Source organism: Papaver somniferum, unplaced genomic scaffold, assembly GCF_003573695.1.
Source record: "Papaver somniferum cultivar HN1 unplaced genomic scaffold, ASM357369v1 unplaced-scaffold_118, whole genome shotgun sequence".
Taxonomy (NCBI): Eukaryota; Viridiplantae; Streptophyta; class Magnoliopsida; order Ranunculales; family Papaveraceae; genus Papaver; species Papaver somniferum.
Genome location: NW_020620825.1, coordinates 6186608 through 6206208, shown reverse-complemented (window position 1 = coordinate 6206208; position 19601 = coordinate 6186608). Strand labels below are relative to the sequence as shown.

General features: G+C 39.0%; 1 protein-coding gene across 1 annotated transcript; it reads left to right on the top strand.

The window, feature by feature from the left end:
• Positions 1-6757: 6757 nt before the first annotated feature.
• Positions 6758-11769, top strand: LOC113330580 (4-hydroxy-3-methylbut-2-enyl diphosphate reductase, chloroplastic-like). The gene is made up of 10 exons (XM_026577393.1): positions 6758-7093; positions 7192-7388; positions 7832-8011; positions 8114-8245; positions 8364-8438; positions 8531-8636; positions 9281-9375; positions 10853-11038; positions 11236-11322; positions 11439-11769. Exons 1-10 carry the CDS (start codon positions 6835-6837, stop codon positions 11502-11504), a joined length of 1383 nt encoding a protein of 460 aa, XP_026433178.1. The 5' UTR covers positions 6758-6834; the 3' UTR covers positions 11505-11769.
• The last annotated feature ends 7832 nt before the right edge of the window (positions 11770-19601 follow it).

Below are 19601 nucleotides of genomic sequence, written 5' to 3'. Positions count from 1 at the left end.
TATTCCTTTATACGAACATTATTTATGATAATATTCGACTAGACAATGACAAGCTCGAAGGCTTCGAGTCGATGAATCGATATAATCATCCCCTTTACACATACAGCGTACAATTCTATAATTGGACTGTATGCGAATTTTGTTTGTGAACACGTGGATGGCTTCGTGATTTATGTGTTCACAATCTGGCGCTAGAAACAGGGACTTTGTCCCGGTAAAAGATTTATCTTATCCTGTGATTTCACCTTAAACGCGCATTATGGTTGTGCCCTATTTTGGGTTCAGCGTGCTTTCAAAACCTTTTTTATTCTGGGTTCAGCGTGCTTTCAAAACCTTTTTTATTCTGGGTTCATGGTCTTCATTTTCACGAACACCATTTCAAAGCAGACACATCCACGGCTATCTATCACAGATTTGCACGTGAGGCGTTTTTCTTTTAAAACTAAGACTTAATAATCCAGATTCATGAGTTCTCGCGACGGATCTGCCTTTTCAAGAGTTTTCCTTTTCAAAAGTAGTCTGAAAACAAGGTCCATAATTATTTATTAGAGGATTTGTATTGCGAAAACTAGACCGATGGAGTCTTTATGTTTCTCTTTTATTAAGGCCCTTGGGCAGCTCATTTCCTTCTATTCCAATAATTTTGCGGATACGAATGGCACTAACCCGATCCTCGTGGATATCTTTGTTTCTCTTTATTTATTCCCCTATGCAGAAAAAGACTAAAAATGGAAAAGATACTAGAGGCAGGAAAAACCAAAGCCTCATCAAAGAAGACACCGAGGATTACCCCGGTCATGACCCGAAGCAAGCAGAAAGGAGAAAAAGCTAAAACAGCTACTCAGAGACAGGATGCTACGGAAATCACCTCGTCTATGAACACTAACTCCATTGCAGCCGCGGCTCTCAAAGCAGCAGCCACAAAGAACAACGCAACTGTTGCGGCCCTCCAGGCTACAGAAGCTAACAAGACTTTGGTTTCAAACCAAATGCATCAACAAAGAGAAGGGGTGGCAGAATCTATGACACATCGACCCGCACATCCACCAGTCTTCGGAATGCCGTCAACCAACGGTCAGAATCAAACCATACCAGTGGTTTTAGTACCGCGGGTGGAAGCTCAACCGAGGGGACCAAACTTGGAGATACCAACAATTGAAGTTGATCCTCTGCCACCCTTAATATACACAGTAGACGAAGGGGGAACTATGGCCGTAGGGGTACAAGCCGGAACTCCCAATCAGGGATCAAACCAGTCCCAGCGACTGATGGTAGAGCTCGAAGAATTGAAAAAGAGCCAGCAGGTCTACGCAGATGCCGTAGCTCTTCTGGCCAGGGAGAACCAAGACTTGAAAGATAGGATTGCCCAAAGCACGAAGACTAGCCAACAACTGGACGAAGCAAATTCTAAAGCACATCCCAATCATCATTTGGGGAAAGCAATGAGAAGTCTTCGACAATACCCATGGCAGCATTCACATCAAAGGATTCCCCCGCGGAATATATCCTACCGAAAAAAAATTCAGGGGAAATAACGGGCAGAGTACCCACACCAACAATATTATTGCCAACAGGGGCAGATCCACTCCCGCCAGTACCACCAACGGTAATATTTCCCTCAGACTCACCATCACCACCCGCGGCAATTCCTTCTTCACCATCACCACCCGCGGCAACTTCTTCTTCACCATTACCACCTTCGTCATCAGGGTGAGAAGTGTCGGTACGCTCTTCTCCATCGGACATTTCTTCATCCTCAACATACCCTTCGTTTACAGGACTCGTAACCTCCTCATAAACCTCAGCCTCACCGGTAACCACAATAGAAGATTGTTTGGGTCCAAGTTTCTTCTTCTTCGACACCTACAAACCAGTACACATCCCCATAAAGGCTCATTTTTTTCCCTCACTTCAAAAATGAAAATTAATTTCAAGCAAGGAAAAAGGGGCAAATAGAATAGAGAATATAAGAAGAAATTATACCTTGGCAGCAGCAGCACTCTTCGTTGGATGGGTAGCACCAGAACCTTCCTCCTCATCTCCATCAACGACATCAAGAGCGTAAGGAAAATTCATGCCCGCGAAATTTGGACGCCAAGGACATAAATCTCCATAACGAGCAGGAGGAGTTTCACGAGGCTTGCTGTTTTCAGAAGGACGCCAACCGCGCGGACCTGGAATCCAACCATAAGCCCAAGGACCAACTACCTCAATAACAGTAGCATGCCATTCATAATCATGGTCACGCTTAATCCTTTCACGAGCAGGAAAGAGTTTCCGTTTAGCAGATCCCTCAGTACCAGGAACATACTTCAGCTTGGCATCACTCACCTCACTCAAAATACGAATTTCACCACGGGGAGCAGCAATATTACGAAGACTAACACTCCACGGCTTACGGTTTCTACTGTTGACATAATCCCCAAAAGAACTGTTAAAATTCTGAGGAGTGTACCACTCTCTCTAAGCAGGATTTGGAACATAGCAGGTCATCATAGTCTCTCCCTTGCTTCGCAGGTAACATTCCTTCAGTGAACGAAGATAATTCCCAGATAGTTGTGACACGGAACGATTATAAGTGTTCGTGGAAGAGCCTTCGCGACTAGCCAACACGTCATAATAAAAGGAGTCACCCGACTTATATAGGGGCAACATGAGACCTGCCTCGAAGGCTCCAACCGTAGTCAACAGATGAAACTCGTCAAACTGATACTTAGCAAGGAGCTCGTAAGTGATATCATCATCAGGGGCATAGAAGCGAACCTCAAAAGCTTGAAGTTCATGTTTTTCCTTGAACATCTCAAGATCAATATGCTTGAAAGTGACTTTCTTCTTACCAACTGAAATGTTGCGTATCACGGGGACAGTTTCTTCTTCGTCTGCGGAATCAGAAGTAGGACTCAATTCAGAAGCTTTCCTTTTTTAGACGGATCAGCTCTCGACATAGTACCCTTGGAGTACTTCCCTTTGAAAGAAACCGGGGGAGGAGGCGGCAAAGATCTCTGCGGAGGCACTGAAGGAGGAGCCATTGAACGAAGGGGCGGAACATCCAGTGTTTCAGTACGAGGAGGAGGAGCCCGCGTACTCCTAGAGTCATCACGAGAAGGAGCCTGCGTACTCCTAGAATATTCACGAGGACGAGAAGGGGCGCGGTTAACAGCAAACCTAGATCCAGAAGGACCCTTCGGCACATCCCCTTTCTTAGTAGGCACAACCTTCGCACCAGAGGAAGATGAAACCTTATGACCCCGAGGATCCGATTGCGAAGACTTGTAAGGACCTTCCCCAAGTGGAGATCTGTCAGAATCTCGACGCGGAGGGGATCTTGGCGGACTAGACGGCAGGGTTTGGTAAGGAGCCGCGGACGATCAGACATATTTACAAGGAAACACAAAAAGAGTTTAGAGAAGAATACGAGGAGATCACTAAAGATCAAAAAACCCATAATTGATGGTTCATCCGGATAAACATTAAAAACCCTAAGAACTAAAAATAACCAGAAATACTCCATCCAACTCCAGGGATAATACTTAGATACAGACTCACAGACTTTGTAACAAAGAACAGGGGTAAGCATATATGCTTCGACATGTGTGTTCTTCATCACAAATCCAACAATACAGCAGCAGGAAACAAACGGGTAGATACATAGATAAATCAATGATGAGCAGCTAATGAAAAACTCCATACCTGTATAGAAGAGGACGACAAGCACCAACCACAATCGAAGAAAGGAGGATCGGAGATATCAAAAGCTAGTTGTATGCGATACAAGGGCAACAACAATCGAGAGCGAAAGAGACAGAAAATTGAATGTTGTTATCTTCCTCACAAGAATGACGATAATAAATGACTAAAGAACAAGAATAGAAAACAATAAGAGGATGAACACTGACAAGAAGAGGATAAAAGTTTTTTTTCACATTCTCTTTCCTATTTATGAAGCTAGAGAAGACAATAATTGTTCCTCGTACCAAGGAGCAGTTATGGGGAAAGTTAGTGCAAAGTGGGAAACGTGTAAGACGACCTTTCTTCTTCTAAATTGCAAAATACACCCAAGTCAGAAGAAGAGGGTCAAATTGTATGTACACCTTTCATCATCCACCACGTGTACAGAAAGAGACACGTGGAAGGCATGCAAAACAAGATATCAAAACATGATAGCAAGCATCTCATCAGAAGATGCCACCGGTCAGCAGATCCGACGGTCAGGGACAGAGGATCACATAGGTATGATGGCTCAGAGGAGCACCAGATAATACCCCTTGGGTGTTAATACACCCAATCCCGAGGAAGATCCCAGATCAACGGCTGAGAGGAAGTTTGACTGACACTTGTCTGACACGAGCAGACATCCATCTACCCGCATTAAATACCAAAGAGATATACACGTGTCAATCAGCTCGTGGAAGAGGCGAGGATAACCCTTCGTATTCAAGCTCAGGCCGCAGCATATGCCGAAGACCTCTGCGTAATGGGCACAAAGCACAAGAAGATAAGATTACAAGAGCACCTCAGAAGTAGGACCCACGTTCCAACCCTATAAATACCCCTCTCCACTAAGAGAAAGGGGGTCGACCAATCCAGAGCAATTATAGGAGAATATAGGAGAGAGAAATAGGAAGAGTAAGTAATCCCCCTACTTCCGAAGACCTATGTATACTCTAAAGTCATTCGACTATCTTTGTAATCATTCAATACATAGTGAAACACCAGCCCCGTGGATGTAGGCCTTAGTGCCGAACCACGTAAATCTTTGTCTTATTTACATTCCAACACCCTACATTCAGCGTTGAACTTTATGTGCTTTACATTTATACTTGATTCTCTGTTTATTCATTTATACGAACATTATTTATGATAATATTTGACTAGACAATGACAAGCTCGAAGGCTTCGAGTCGATGAATCGATATAATCATCCCCTTTACACATACATCGTACAATTCTAGAATTAGACTGTATGCAAATATTGTTTGTGAACACGTGGATGGCTTCGTGATTTATGTGTTCACAAAGGATAAAGACGAAAAATTGACAATGGAGCGTACCTTGTATACCAAGCCTGTTACATTCGATTCCGCCACCCTACCCTCATTGTAATAGATGATTCCGTACCATTTGCATGGGATGATTACGCTTGTACTAGAATTTACATCCAAAGAACAGGAATTGTGTCAAACTTATGAAATGAGACAACTCAATTGACTTTAATTATCTGTATAATCATCAAACACTTTTATGTCTTATCTATAACCTGGATTCTTTTTACAAACAGAGTACAAGACATCTGAGATGAAAAACTATGTATACCACTTTAAGTTTCGCCTCTTCTTTTAGTTTTATGTGTTACATTGTTTTTGCAATACCCTTAGTACAGTGATCAGGTCCAATATGTTTTAAGCGACAATATTCTGTATACCTTGCTCCTCGGGATGGTTGACTTGAACTTAGTATTCAGATGTTCACAAACAGAAGTACCCATGAAACTTTTTTCCTTTAGTGGCACAAGTGATAACTTAGGCTAAATCCGCGGTTAATCTGCATACTGTCCTCATCATCTGTTGATCCATGGATGTCAAATCCGCGGGTGATTGGACCAGACATGGTTGGATTTTTTAAATCCGCAATTTTGACGGTTTGGACGCGGGTGTCCCCTAATCAGCAACCGTCTGTCCGTTGCACACCCCTACCTAGGGGTGTGCAGAAAAACCGAAACCGCGGTCTTCACCCGCAACCGTCCGCAAAATTGCGGGTGAAAACCAATCCGCAAGAGTCTATGGACCGGACACGGTTGAGTTTTCAAATCCGCAAGGTTTAGCGGTTTGGTTGCGGTTGGACTTTGAAATCCGCGGATTCACCCGCACCGGCAAAAAAAGAGTTTTAGATTTTAGATTAGATTAGATATCTCTAATTTAATTTACTGGGAGTAAGAGGTTCGTCCTCTTTAGAGAACATTTCAAGATCTGCATAATCTTCTTGAAGAAACTGAAGGTTTTGAAGCTTCTCGGTGCTTGCATGTGATCCACTCCGTGTGTTGTGAGAACTACTAGAAAAAGAAGCTATGCCCTCCTCTTGATACTGAGTACAAACACAAAACAAGGTAGCTAATTATCCGCCAAAGGTGGTCTAATGTGGACAAGAATCCTTCTAAAGCACTAATCCAGGAAATTTATCCTGTTGTTTGTCAATTCATAGAGGAAACTAAATTCGTTTTCAAAAACAAGGTGCTTAATCAAATGATTAAAGATCACTACACTTATCAGTTGTAGTGTTAATTAAGATTACTACCTAGTAAGTATATATTGTACTCATAATGTTGTGCAACAAAATTTTGGCATTTGCTTCATTATTATTAATTTATTATCATGGGAGTGAGACGGTGAGTTTACATAAATATCGAGATCAATTACCCATACGAAGGGATTTTCGCAGATAGACAGACTTTTTTTTTTAATTCTAAATCTGCGGTTAATCCGCATCCGGTCCGCATCACCCGCTAATCCGTGGATGTCATATCCACAGGTGATTGGACCGGTTAAGGTTCAATTTTTCAAATCCTCAACTTTGACGGTTTGGTTGCGGGTGACCCCTAACCCGTAACCGTCCGTCCATTGCACACCCCTACCCCTACCTACAATCACTCCACTACACTCCGCCTAATAACATTCCAGTATTGGGCTTTTCGGCCCAAATGAATTTCCCGGCATTTTTATTCGTGCCCCAGAAATATAAAAAACAATTAACACGCCTAAAATCAACAATATCAGATGAGAATCTAAAGGGGATAAAATTCTCTCGAACCCTCTCAGAGAAATCCAAAATTTCTCACTAATGGCCATCGCACCACAGTTCTGTCGTCTTTCCATCGGAAATGGTCTCTGCTTACCGGGAACTCGTATCGGAACTTTCAGGAAACCTTTCCCCGTTCGTTGTCACGTCAGTGATGCTTCCTCATCAGCTTCTTCTTCCAGTGATTCAGACTTCGATACTAAGGTGTTTCGTCATAACTTGACCAGAGGCAAGAATTACAATCGTAAAGGTTTTGGACATAAAGTTGAAACCCTAGAACTTATGAATCAAGAGTACACTAGTAAGTTTCTGATTTCTGCTTTGGATTATGAATTTCTCTAATTAATCATCTCATGGGAATTATTCAGAATTAGGATTTTGTCTGTCGTATGTTTACAGGTGATGTTATTAAGACTTTGAAAGAAAATGGATATGAATATACATGGGGAAATGTTACCGTGAAATTAGCGGAATCTTATGGATTTTGTTGGGGAGTTGAAAGAGCTGTTCAAATTGCTTATGAAGCGAGAAAACAATTTCCTGAGGAAAAGATTTGGATTACTAATGAAATTATTCATAATCCTACTGTTAATAAGGTATTATAGTTTTTTTTACTTAATTTTAATAATTTTGAGTTGATTAGAGACGTTATGGTGGAAGATTTTTGTGTAGTTTGAATTTATGGGTGTTTGATGATTTTGGAGTTGTTGGATTTTCGGAATAACTGAGGGAAAGATTTTTTAAAGATTATACTATGAGTTAAATCGATATTCCAAAGTAGTTTGAGTTTCATGGGTTCTTTATAATTTTATGAATAGTTGAAGCTTGAGCTGCACTGGTGAGAGTTTTGTGGTTATTCCATGATTAAGATTATCACTCTGAGGATGAGATATTGTTCCCACTAAATGTATAGCAAAATATGAGACTATATGAGTCTTCAGATGCGGATTTACTCCCAATCCTGTAACTTTCTGTTTTATTGGAATGTTAGTTGATATTTTGTCTAAATCTATGTTAAAGCTAGTTTCATGTTCTGCAGAGATTGGAGGAGATGAAAGTTGAATATATTCCTCTAGGGGATGGGGAGAAACAATTTGATGTTGTTGATAAGGGTGATGTTGTGATTTTGCCTGCTTTTGGAGCTGCAGTTGATGAAATGTTAACATTGAGCGAGAAAAATGTACAAATAGTTGATACAACTTGTCCATGGGTGTCTAAGGTACTTTTTATGAAAGCAATCTGAATGGTTGCTTTAATCTGACCTGTCCTGTTGGTATCTATATGATTGTAATCTTTTTCTAAGTTTTTAAAATTTTGAAAGGTATGGAACACTGTCGAGAAGCACAAGAAAGGAGACTACACTTCTGTCATTCATGGTAAATATGCTCATGAGGAGACTGTTGCAACTGCATCTTTCGCAGGGAAGTATATCGTCGTGAAGAGTATGGCAGAGGTATCGTTTCTCAACATTTTTCACTTGGTTGCCATCAAATGTATGGAACTATCTTATTTTGCCTACTTCATCAAAAAATTTGGTTTGTCTTACAACTAATTTGCTTCAATGCAACCAGGCAACATATGTTTGTGATTACATCCTTGGAGGCAGCCTTGACGGGTCTAGTTCTACGAAAGAAGCTTTTCTAGAGGTAGCATTGAAGGCTTATTCTGTCTGAATTGTCAAATCTTTGACTGGAGAGTCTTGTAGCTAAGTTCTATAAGATATCATTTGTGTCTGCAGAAATTCAAGTTTGCAGTTTCCAAGGGTTTTGATCCAGATGTTGATCTTGCCAAAGTAGGCATTGCCAATCAGACTACAATGCTGAAGGGAGAAACTGAAGAGATTGGTTAGTTACAGTTGCTATCTGCCAACTTGCTATATTTCATATGATGGGTTTCTCAGAAGTTAAAACTATAAAATAACGCCTATAAAATTTGAGTCTAGGTTGAGACCCAACACTCTTCTATAATCAACTGATTCTGCCTTTAAAAGACTTGCTAGTTCAAGTTTGCACAATTATACCCTTACGGATAATAACTAGTACAATTTAGAAATGGTTTATCTCTTAAACTATACCACGGATATTCGTAAACTTTATACTATTGAAAAGCATTTTAAAACACCTGTTTAACGAATATAAACATGGCTATCAAATTATACATATTTCTTATACTATAACAATAATTAATTAAAGAGGTAGTTTTAGAAATATCCCCTTCTTTAGTGATATAGGTCATCTATTAGTGGGACAAAATTCAAAAATAACTAGGTCATCTATTTAGGGACGGGGGGAGTAGGTTTTAGACTACAAACAACCCCTAGGAAAAGAAACACCAAACTAATAAGGACCGAGATGCCCTTCTAAAGAGTAGAAACTAGTAGTAAAGATTCCTAAATAGAGAACAAGCATAATATGCTCTGCATTATCTACCTTTTTCAAATTAGTTTATTATATTTCTGCTCAGGCTGATAAATGGTTTAACCTATCAGGGAAATTGTGTGAGAGAACGATGATGCGCAAGTATGGAGTAGAAAATGTTAATGATCATTTCATAAGCTTCAACACAATTTGTGACGCCACTCAAGTACTCCTCTCTTCTCACTTCTTCTCTATTTTTATGGATTCTTTCCTATAATATAGTTAATATCCTGTTGTAGGCTTGTAGCATATGATAGGTTATTGATGATTGATTCACGCGTGTACCTTTTGTTTGAATTTCTCCCGTAGGTACAAACTAGACTTTGGTTACACTCTTTGCAACACTATTGTCGCATGTGCCCACAAGTCTCTATTTCTTATCATATATATCAGTTGCTAAGTTTGTGTGCATGCGAAGACCTAGTCTTTATAATTAGCTAGTAAATCTTGTATATCCTAGCTAAATATGTTTTACCTAGTCAAGATAAGGTTGCTTGTTATCTTCTAAACCTATTCCAGTATATATGATGTATCCGTTGGATATCAAGTATTGTTATAGTCATGTCTAGCGGCAGAGAAATTGGACTTCTCTTTTCATGTATGTATACTTGAATTCAAATCTATGTCTATTTGAATTCTAATGGTAGTTAAAAGCAAAGTCTCCCTGGAGCCACCATGTTGACGTCTATGTGTGCGTACTTCAGTTCGTTCACATCATAAAATCCACCATAGTTGATTCCTTTCCCAGTGGTACTTAAAAGTATTTGGGCGAGGTACGAAAGGCTGGTATAACTCTTGTTGACGTGCTAGTATTATTGGTTTTCTTTCAGAACAACACCGTAAGTTGCGTATTTAAACTGTGTGTCAGTTTCTACCATTATTCACTAGCAGAGGCATTTGGCTAGGAAACACACTTATGTTAAAAACAGGTAGTTGTTCTCAGACATTCCATGCAATCAATTTGATATTATGCTTGAATAGTTGCCTGAAATTCTTGTGACTTTCTGATCTTCACACTATGGTTACATCTTCTGTTCATTTGTAAGCAACTTTAGAGTTATTCATTGCTACTACCTTTATGGCATCCATGATTGAACCTTCGTGCATAGGAAAGTACTCCCTCCGTCCAGCTTTACTTGCCTAAATTGTGTTTTTTTTAGCAAAATTGTACCAAAAAATTGAGATATTTCCCGCTAAAATTTTCTAATTATCAAGACAGAATCAAAAACTAGGATATCAAAATTTGTATATTAAACAAACAATTTGGAAGATCGATGGTGTATGTGGAAGTAATTTGAATTTCTTTCAAGTTTTTGCAAAATCCAATTTAGGCAAGTAAACTTGGACGGAGGGAGTATGAAGTAGGGCACAGGGGGTGGGGAATCGAGGTGTAATTGCATATTTGGTGGATGGTAACTTACTCTTTAGATCTTTGATTTTGATGGTTTTGGTCATGAATAGTTGTCCTTTGATTTTAAACAATGTAAGTTGCATCCTATGAATAATGGTCTGTTGAATACTAGTGGTCAATCTATGTAGATACAGTGCTGTAATTTTGTTTCACGTGTTCATCTCTTTACCGTAGATTGGATTATTCTGAGGAAAAATGACAGTAATGCCTTTCGTTTTCTGTTTTATATCAGGAACGCCAAGATGCGATGTATAAGCTGGTGGAGGAAAAGGTTGACCTCATCTTGGTAATTGGAGGATGGAACTCAAGTAATACATCCCATCTACAAGAGATTGCTGAGCTCCGGGGGATCCCTTCTTACTGGATAGACAGTGAGCAGAGAATAGGACCAGGAAATAGAATTAGCTTTAAGTTGCTTGTAAGTTGTTTTTCTCATCAGCCTTGCAGCTGCATTAGGTTACTGCTTGTTGCCTTACTTCATGGCCAAGGCATTTGGATGCTCATCCATTTCTTTGTTCATTGATGTCGGTTAGGTTACTCTTAATAAATCTGATATGAACTAGCTTTAGTGAATTTGATTCTCAGTTAATATGCTGTCTCTTGGTTTTGTAACAGCACGGTGAGTTGGTTGAAAAAGAAAACTGGTTAGCGGAGGGTCCTGTTACTATAGGTGTAACTTCGGGTGCTTCCACCCCGGATAAGGTAAACTAACACTAGTCTTCATGGTATAACTTATTCTGTTTTCAGAAGTACCCTACACCATTGGTCTATTATTAATATTGGTATACTGACCTTTATGTGCTAAATTTTTGGTTCAGGTGGTTGAAGATGCACTGATCAAGGTATTCGACATCAAACATGATGAAGCCCTGCAGCTGGCATAAGGATTGTTGTACTCTTACGAGCTTCCACAGAAAATGTATTGTGTATGTTGGCAAAAGAAAGTATAGTTATAAGATATAAGACTCGTCCATATCATTATAGATTGGATGATTGTAACAATACCAATTGAGATCACTTTTGGTGGACGCAAAGCAAATTATGTATTGTTGTAAAAGGAGTCCTTACGTGAATATGATTACTGGATACGTTTTTAGGAAGATATAATAGTGGAATAATACTAAATGGGGATTCAGACAATATATATCACTCCCTTTCACCGCCCTCACTTCTCTAACTGATTAAGCAAGATTCTAGAAAGGCCTACGGGTGTGCCCCAAAATTACTTCAAATCCACGCATTCTGGGCCAAATATTGCGGCAAATGGGTGCATCCGAAATTGTCGCCTAAGATTTTCTGAAGGAACTTCTGGCATGATTTAATTTGAGCAACTGTTACCAGAGGTGTGATTTAGGTACAATGCATTCGAAACATATATCCATTTCGTATATCCTTCTAGACTACTGTGCAGATGCTTGGGAAATGGCGTAGCCAGCATTGATGACCCAAGGTCACTCAATAGAAGCCTTATATTCTCGAGCCCCCAATAGACATGTCATTACTGTATAGCATCTCCAATGTAAAGGGTCAAGGTCATCCCATGTGGACAAAAAGATGATTGGTTAAAAAAACGTCTAGATTAAACTTTCTTCTTTATACCCATCTAGCCATATCATTTTTCCTTAGAGCAAATTCTATGGGTAGTGTCACCTTTTCAAATGAAAGAGTGCACTACCAATTTGAGTAGATCTGAGACTCTTATGGATAGTTTTTACCCCACTTTTTCCCCAAACACGTTCGTGCACTCGTTCAACTGAACGAGTGCTTGGTAATGTCCCCCGTCAAAAAAAATTGGAACTTTTTGAACTAGACGGGGGACAGTCCCCCGTTTTAGAACTTTTTTTAGTTTTTTTTTACGGGGGAAAGTCCCCCGTTTTAAGAGTTTTTTTAGTTTTTTTTTTTTTTTTGACAGGGAAGGTCCCCCGTTTTAGGATTTTTTTTAGTTTTTTTTTTTAACGGGAAAAAGTCTCCCGTTTAGTATTCTCTTTCATTTTTGCCCATAGTGACTTCAATTGTTCATATGATCGAGCCCTCTTTCATATGAAAGAGATAGTCTTCATTTAGGGACTACTCATAGGATATGCTCTTATGACCTTCATTCTTGCATAAGTCGAAGATTTAGTGGAGAAGGTCTTAAATTTTATGTATCATAAAGTTTTAAAATTTATCCTTTGCATTGGAGATGCACTCATAGGTAAATTCCCGGTTCCTTCGATCGACTGCATCTGGGGAAGTAAACGAGTCGGTTAAGAACTAGGCTATGGATTGCAGTTGTCAGAGCAATAATGCACCTAAACAACACCTATCCCATCATAGTGTCCTCATTTTCTCGCATGCATGTGTTTTCCTCCTCTAGAAGGTTTACTTACAGCAACTCTTAAAGAGTATGACACACATTTGAGTCATCTGACTAATTACGTACATAGTTGTTTTGTCCATTCCTAAATCGAACGTGAAATCTAAAGCGCAAACAGAGAAAAGCGAGGTAGTGATAAGTCATTAAGAGAGCTCGAGACTCGAGTAGTACTTTCATACAGGAAAGAATATACTCTCGTCTCTTGGAATCATTCCTTGTTGTTCATGTCTTTTGAAGGTTTTACAGTTTTCTAGAGTTCTGTAACTCACTGTAATTGGGACTTGGTTTGATTTATCCGTCTGATCACCACTCTATTTGGTGCTCCTGTTGTTGGTTTGTCAGCTAGAATGACATGTGCATTTGTCCACATCTGATAATAACATGAATATGCGGAAAACGGAGCACCGCAATCAACCAAACTAAGATAATGTCTACATTGGACGATGAAAATAGACAAATTGAAACAACTTTTTATCTTTAAAACCAGATTAAACGAGTTGAACTAATCAGGCAATCACTGTCAATGGGTTATGAGATAAGTATAATGGCAACTGCAAGATGAAACTTAGCTTATATAAAGACAACTCTCTTTATTGATGTTTAGAAAATCTCTCAAAACTAAACACAAGCTCTAATCTTGCTCATATGATCAACCACAACTTTGATGATCATATATATATAGAACTATGAATTCCTTTTCCTAGTCCTATTACCTTATTACATGTCTTTCCTTTTCTAGAACTAGATGACTTCTAATTCCCTTAGGATTACACCAATTTCCTAATCTTGTCCTAACCAGCTTGTTAGTGACTTCTATGTTGAAGTTTAACCAACATTCTCCCCGTTAAGCTTCAACCTTACCCGTGACATATCTTGTACTCCAATCAATTGTCTCATTTCTTCAAACTTGATCCGAGCTAATGCCTTTGTCAATATATCTGCTTTCTGCTCAGTTCCTGGTATGTGTTCAATGTTGATGATCTCCTTCTCGATACATTATCGTATGAAATGATACCTTTTGTGAATGTGTTTCGTCTTCCCATGAAACACTGGATTTTTAGTGAGTGCAATTGCAGACTTATTATCAATCTTGATGAGAACTTTTTCAGGTTCTCTTCCTTTGATTTCACCCAACAGTTCTTGAAGCCATATTGATTGTTTAGCTGCTTCTGTTGCAGCCATAAACTCAGCTTCACAGGATGAGAGGGCTACAGTGTCTTGCTTCTGTGAACACCATGTAATAGGTGCTTCTCCTAGATAAAATATATGACCAGTTGTACTTTTTCCATCATCTTGGTCAATATTATGACTGCTGTCACTATACCCAACAATTCCTTTTGATCCTCCTCGACCATACTTCAATCCACAGCTGATTGTTCCTCTTATATATCTCAATATCTGCTTTATTACATCACCATGAGACTTGCGTGACTCTGCATATAACGGCTTGCTACTCCCACAGAGAAAGCCAAGTCTGGTCTTGTGTGTAACAAATATCTAAGGCATCCAACATTTCTTCTATAACTCGTTGGATCAATCTCAGCTTCTTCTTGTGCCTTTGAAACTTTAAGTCAAACTCCATTGGTATCTTAGTTGGATTACAAGTTTCAAGTCCTGCTTCTTTCAGAATTCTCCTTGCATAAGCTTCTTGCTTAATCTGAATCCCATCTACTCCTTGATGGACTTATATGCCAAGGTAATAAGTGAGTTTTCCGAGGTCTGACATCTCAAACTTTGATGACATTTCTCTCTTGAACTCATTGATCATCTTAAGGGAGTTTCCAGTCAAAAATAGATCATCTACATAGACTGCAATCACAAGAAGCGTTCCCTTTTCTTCTCTTCTGTATACTGATGTTTCTTTAGAGCACTTAACAAATCTGATTTCTCTTAAGATTTGATCTAACTTTGTATTCCAGGCTCGAGGAGCTTGTCTTAGACCATATAGAGCTTTTGATAACTTATAAACTTTATGCTCTTGTCCTTTTACTTCAAAACCTTCTGGTTGTTCAACATACACATCTTCTCGCAATTCACCATGTAAGAATGCTGTCTTAACGTCTAAGTGGTGAATTTACCATAAGTTTGTTGCAGCTTCTGCTATTAAGAGACGAATTGTCTCTAGTCTAGCAACTGGTGCGAAAACTTCATCAAAGTCTATGCCTGATTCTTGAACGTATCCCTTAGCTACAAGTCTTGCCTTATATTTGTTAATAGTTCCATCAGCATTTCTTTTAACCTTGAAGATCCACTTGAGGCCAATCACTTTTAACCCACCTGGCTTATCAACTAGAAACCAAGTCTTGTTTCTGTTGATTGAAATAATTTCTTCTCTACATGCTTGTGTCCATTTAGTCGAGACCTTTGCTTCCTGAAAATTCCTTGGTTCATCATTAACAGAAAGTAGCATAATCTCACATTCTTCTGCAGCTTGAAGAACATAATCCTCCTGATACTGTGGCTTTTGTATCTGTCTTGTTGATTTTCGCAGTGGAATGGGTTGAGTTATTTCATCGATCTCCTCTTCTTCTTCTTCTTCTTCTTCTTCTACTTCTTTGTTATTCTCAGTGTTTTCATTATTCTCTTCTTCTTCTTGATTAACATCATTGTTTCCATTTGTATTTATGATTATGGGTCCTTCTCTTCATCAATTACTTGACCCCATCTCATGCGAAACATTCCCGGATCCCTACTTGGTTCATCATTAGTTTCTTTCCAGTTCCAGTTTGCTTTTTCATCAAATACCACATCTCGACTCACTATTACTCTTTTTGTTGTTGGATTGAATAATCTGTAAGCTTTGGATCCAGGCTCAATTCCTAGATGCACAAGAGTCTGAGATCGATCATCCAGTTTCTTAAGAGTTGCAGAATCAACTTTTGCGTATGCTTTTCAACCAAACACTCTTAAATGATCTATGTTTGGTTTTCTCTTTCACAAACTTTCATATGGAGTCATGTATTTCAGAGCTTTCGTAGGTATCCTGTTTATTACGTATGTGGAGTGTCGTACAGCTTCTCCCCATAGATAATTAGGTACCTGCATATCCTTTAAAGAACTTCTTGTCATCTCCATTAGAGTCCTGATCTCCTCTCCACCACTCCGTTTTGTTGTGGTGTATATGGTGCTGTGAGTTGCCTTTTGATTCCATTTGACTCACAGAACTTGTTGAACTCTAAGGAAGTGAACTCTCATCCTCTATCAGTTCTAAGCATTTTGACCTCCTCTTTTAACTCTTTTTCTATCAGATTTCTGAAAGCTTTGAATCTGTCAAATGCTTCACTCTTTTCTTTCATAAGAATAGACCACATATATCTTGAGAAGTCATCTATAATAACAAATATGTGTTTGTTATTTGCAAGGGTTTGTGGTGTAATAGGACCACATAAATCAGCATGAAGAAGCTCTAATGGCTTTGAGGCTCTGAATGTTGTTGCTTTTGGGAAACCTTGACGAGTTTGTTTCCCAACTAAACATGATTCACAGATTTTTGCTTCATCATTTATCTGTGGTAGTCCTCGAACCATCTTGTTTTGAGACATTGCCTTTAAGGTTCTGAAACTTATGTGTCCTAACATTGCGTGCCACTTCCATGTCTGATCTTCCAGTCTCATATTCAGACACAATGGCCTTCCAATCATGAGACTTATCTTGTAGAGTCTATTCTGTGAGCGTGAGACTCTAACTAAAAGTCTTCCACTTGGGTCATGAATTGTTAGATAATCTTGTCGCATTCTAACATCACATCCAACTTTTGTAGCTTGTCCTAAACTTAGAATGTTGCTTTGTAAGTTTGGTATGAAGTAGATGTTTGTGACAAGCTTCTGTTCTCCTGTCTTGCTCTGAAATAGAATTGATCCTTTCCCTTCAATTTGTACAGAGGATCCATCACCAAACTTCACTTGTCCTTTGATTTTCTCATTGAGTTCAGAAAAGTAGTGTCTCTTACCAGTCATGTGATTGCTGGCTCCATTATCTAAATACCAGATTCCTTCTTCTCCATCCTTTGATTCGTAGTTCTTTGGTATTAGGTTCCCTTCGTTTAAGAATACAACTTCGTGCATGAAAAGAGCTGTATCTGCTTCCCTTGTTTCATTCTTGTTTGTTTCTTCCATCTTTTGTATTCTTTCAGGGCATACAGAGGAGAATGTCCTGGTTTATCACATCTGTAACAAATAATGTTTGATCTATCCTTCTTTTCTTTCCCTTGGTTTTGATCATTCTGACTTGTTGTTCTATATTGTGAGTTAAACCTTCCTCCCCTTCCTCGGCCTATGTTTCCTCTACCACCTCTTCCACGACCTCTTCCTCTTGTCGCAGAGTTTTGTTGGTAAGAGTTTGTGTACAAGAGTTTTCCTTGAGTTTCTCCATTGTTTTCTTCATCAAGGATTCTCTCTTCATATGCTTTCAATCTTCCAATTATATCTTCATAACTAGTCTTCTTTAAATCTAAGACTTGTTCGAGAGAAGCTATGATATGAATATACTTGGATCTTGGTAAACTATTGAGAAACTTCATTACCAGTTTATCTTCATCAATGGATTGTCCAAGTGACGCAACTTTTGAGGCTATCTCTGATAGCTTTCCTGCAAAGCTATCAATAGTATCATTGTCTTTCATCTTCACTCTTTCAAATTCAGACATTAAGGTTTGCAGACGAGCTTCTTTAACTCGACCAGCTCCGAGATTACGTGCCTTTATTGTATCCCAAATTTTCTTTGAAGTTTCCTGTTCACCAACTTGTAAAACAAGACATTCTGGTATTGCTTGAAAGAGTAATCCAATGGCAACATTGTTTTTGTCTGGGTCCAATGTACCAGGATCAATTGTTCCCCAAACTTTGTAGATTTTCATCAGTACCTTCATTCTCATGGCCCATACTGTATAGTTTGTGGCGTTGAGGATTGGAACTTGTATTGATGGTGGCGTGAACTGTTTTGCACCCACAATGGTGGGTTCATTTTCCATGGTTCAGAAACAAGCTCTGATACCAATTAATGGCAACTGCAAGATGAAACTTAGCTTATATAAAGACAACTCTCTTTATTGATGTTTATAAAATCTCTCAAAACTAAACACAAGCTTTAATCTTGCTCATATGATCAACCACAACTTTGGTGATCATATATATATATAGAACTATGACTTCCTTTTCCTAGTCCTATTACCTTATTACATGTCTTTCCTATTCTTAGAACTAGATGACTTCTAATTTCCTTAGGATTACACCAATTTCCTAATCTTGTCCTAACCAGCTTGTTAGTGACTTCTATGTTGAAGTTTAACCAACAAAGTAATCATGATGGACCAAAGGTATTTCAAAACGAAACGATTTCTTGTTTAATATACATGCTTAGTTGGTGTTAATCTGTATATCTTCACATCACACGCCTGTAAGGGTCTTCAGTTTTTTTTCTCTTTTCAAATTTAAGTCTCTCCAATGTACTCAAAGAGCATGTGCAACAAAATTTATGGACGACATGCAGCTGTTAAGACTCCAATTTCCGTATACAAAAATTACAGCATTTCACACAATTCACAGCATCTGAAAGCGCATCTACGTGGTGGAACTGATAATGCTTATCCTAAGAAACGGATAAAGGTAAAGGGCAGGCATGACAAAATATTAGGTCAGCAAGTGAGTAATAACTAAAGGGAGAGAACTCTGAAAGTGACATCAGATCACCACTAGATGCGGTGAGTCGATGCCGCTCATTTGTCACTTACTGCTCCTTGCTGCCACGTCATATTCATTTGGGTCCCACGGGAGACACCAAATCACCTTTGGTGAGTTTCAAGGCTTCCGTTCCGTTGACAAGTGCATCTTTCTGTTGCGGTTTGTCGCATAACTTGGTCTTTGTTTTCTTATGGAGGGCTTCATACCGCAAGGAAAGTTTGTAATCAGTGAGTGGACGGTACCTTCACGGCTATAGCGCAAGAGTAATTTGAACCCTGTCCAAGACTCCAAGCCAGTACGTCCAGTAATAAGTAGTGTTCATCTCTATTTACTACTTGATTTGATCCATCAATATTACAAATTCAAATGTTGACTAATTTCAAGTATTAAATCAATATGTACAACAACGGTGAATTAGTTTTGGCCCTCATATATTTCATCAGAGATGCATATGCCATTTTGTTGTGTGTTTACTGCCAGTGTCTTGAATCTCAACTCGAATTATGCTGGTGGAGGGTGATTTAGTTAAAAAACCTCCCCGGTGGATGCATCCGAAAATTCCAAGTGACCACCATATTCAGCCAAGAGTAGTACTCCGCCTTCGTTCTATCATTTGATTCATTTCCCAAAGATTTCGTTCCCAACCAAAGAAAGAAGAACCATCTCACTTGTCAGCTAGTCTGACTCATCAGAGATCATAAGATGAATCTAGAACTATATGTGGGAGATATTCCTAAATTGAGGGTTCTGTTGTGAATATAGACTTAAAACCGTCTTTTCATTTTTCACATTTTATTTGTAGAACGTTACCATGTTTCTAGTCTGGATTCATCTCTCAGCCATCACACATTCACAGAAAACTGACTGGTTTATAAACATGTACCACTGTACCAGACTTTCTAACTCTTGATTCATTGTTTTCTTAAATGGAGTATCTTTAAAATGTG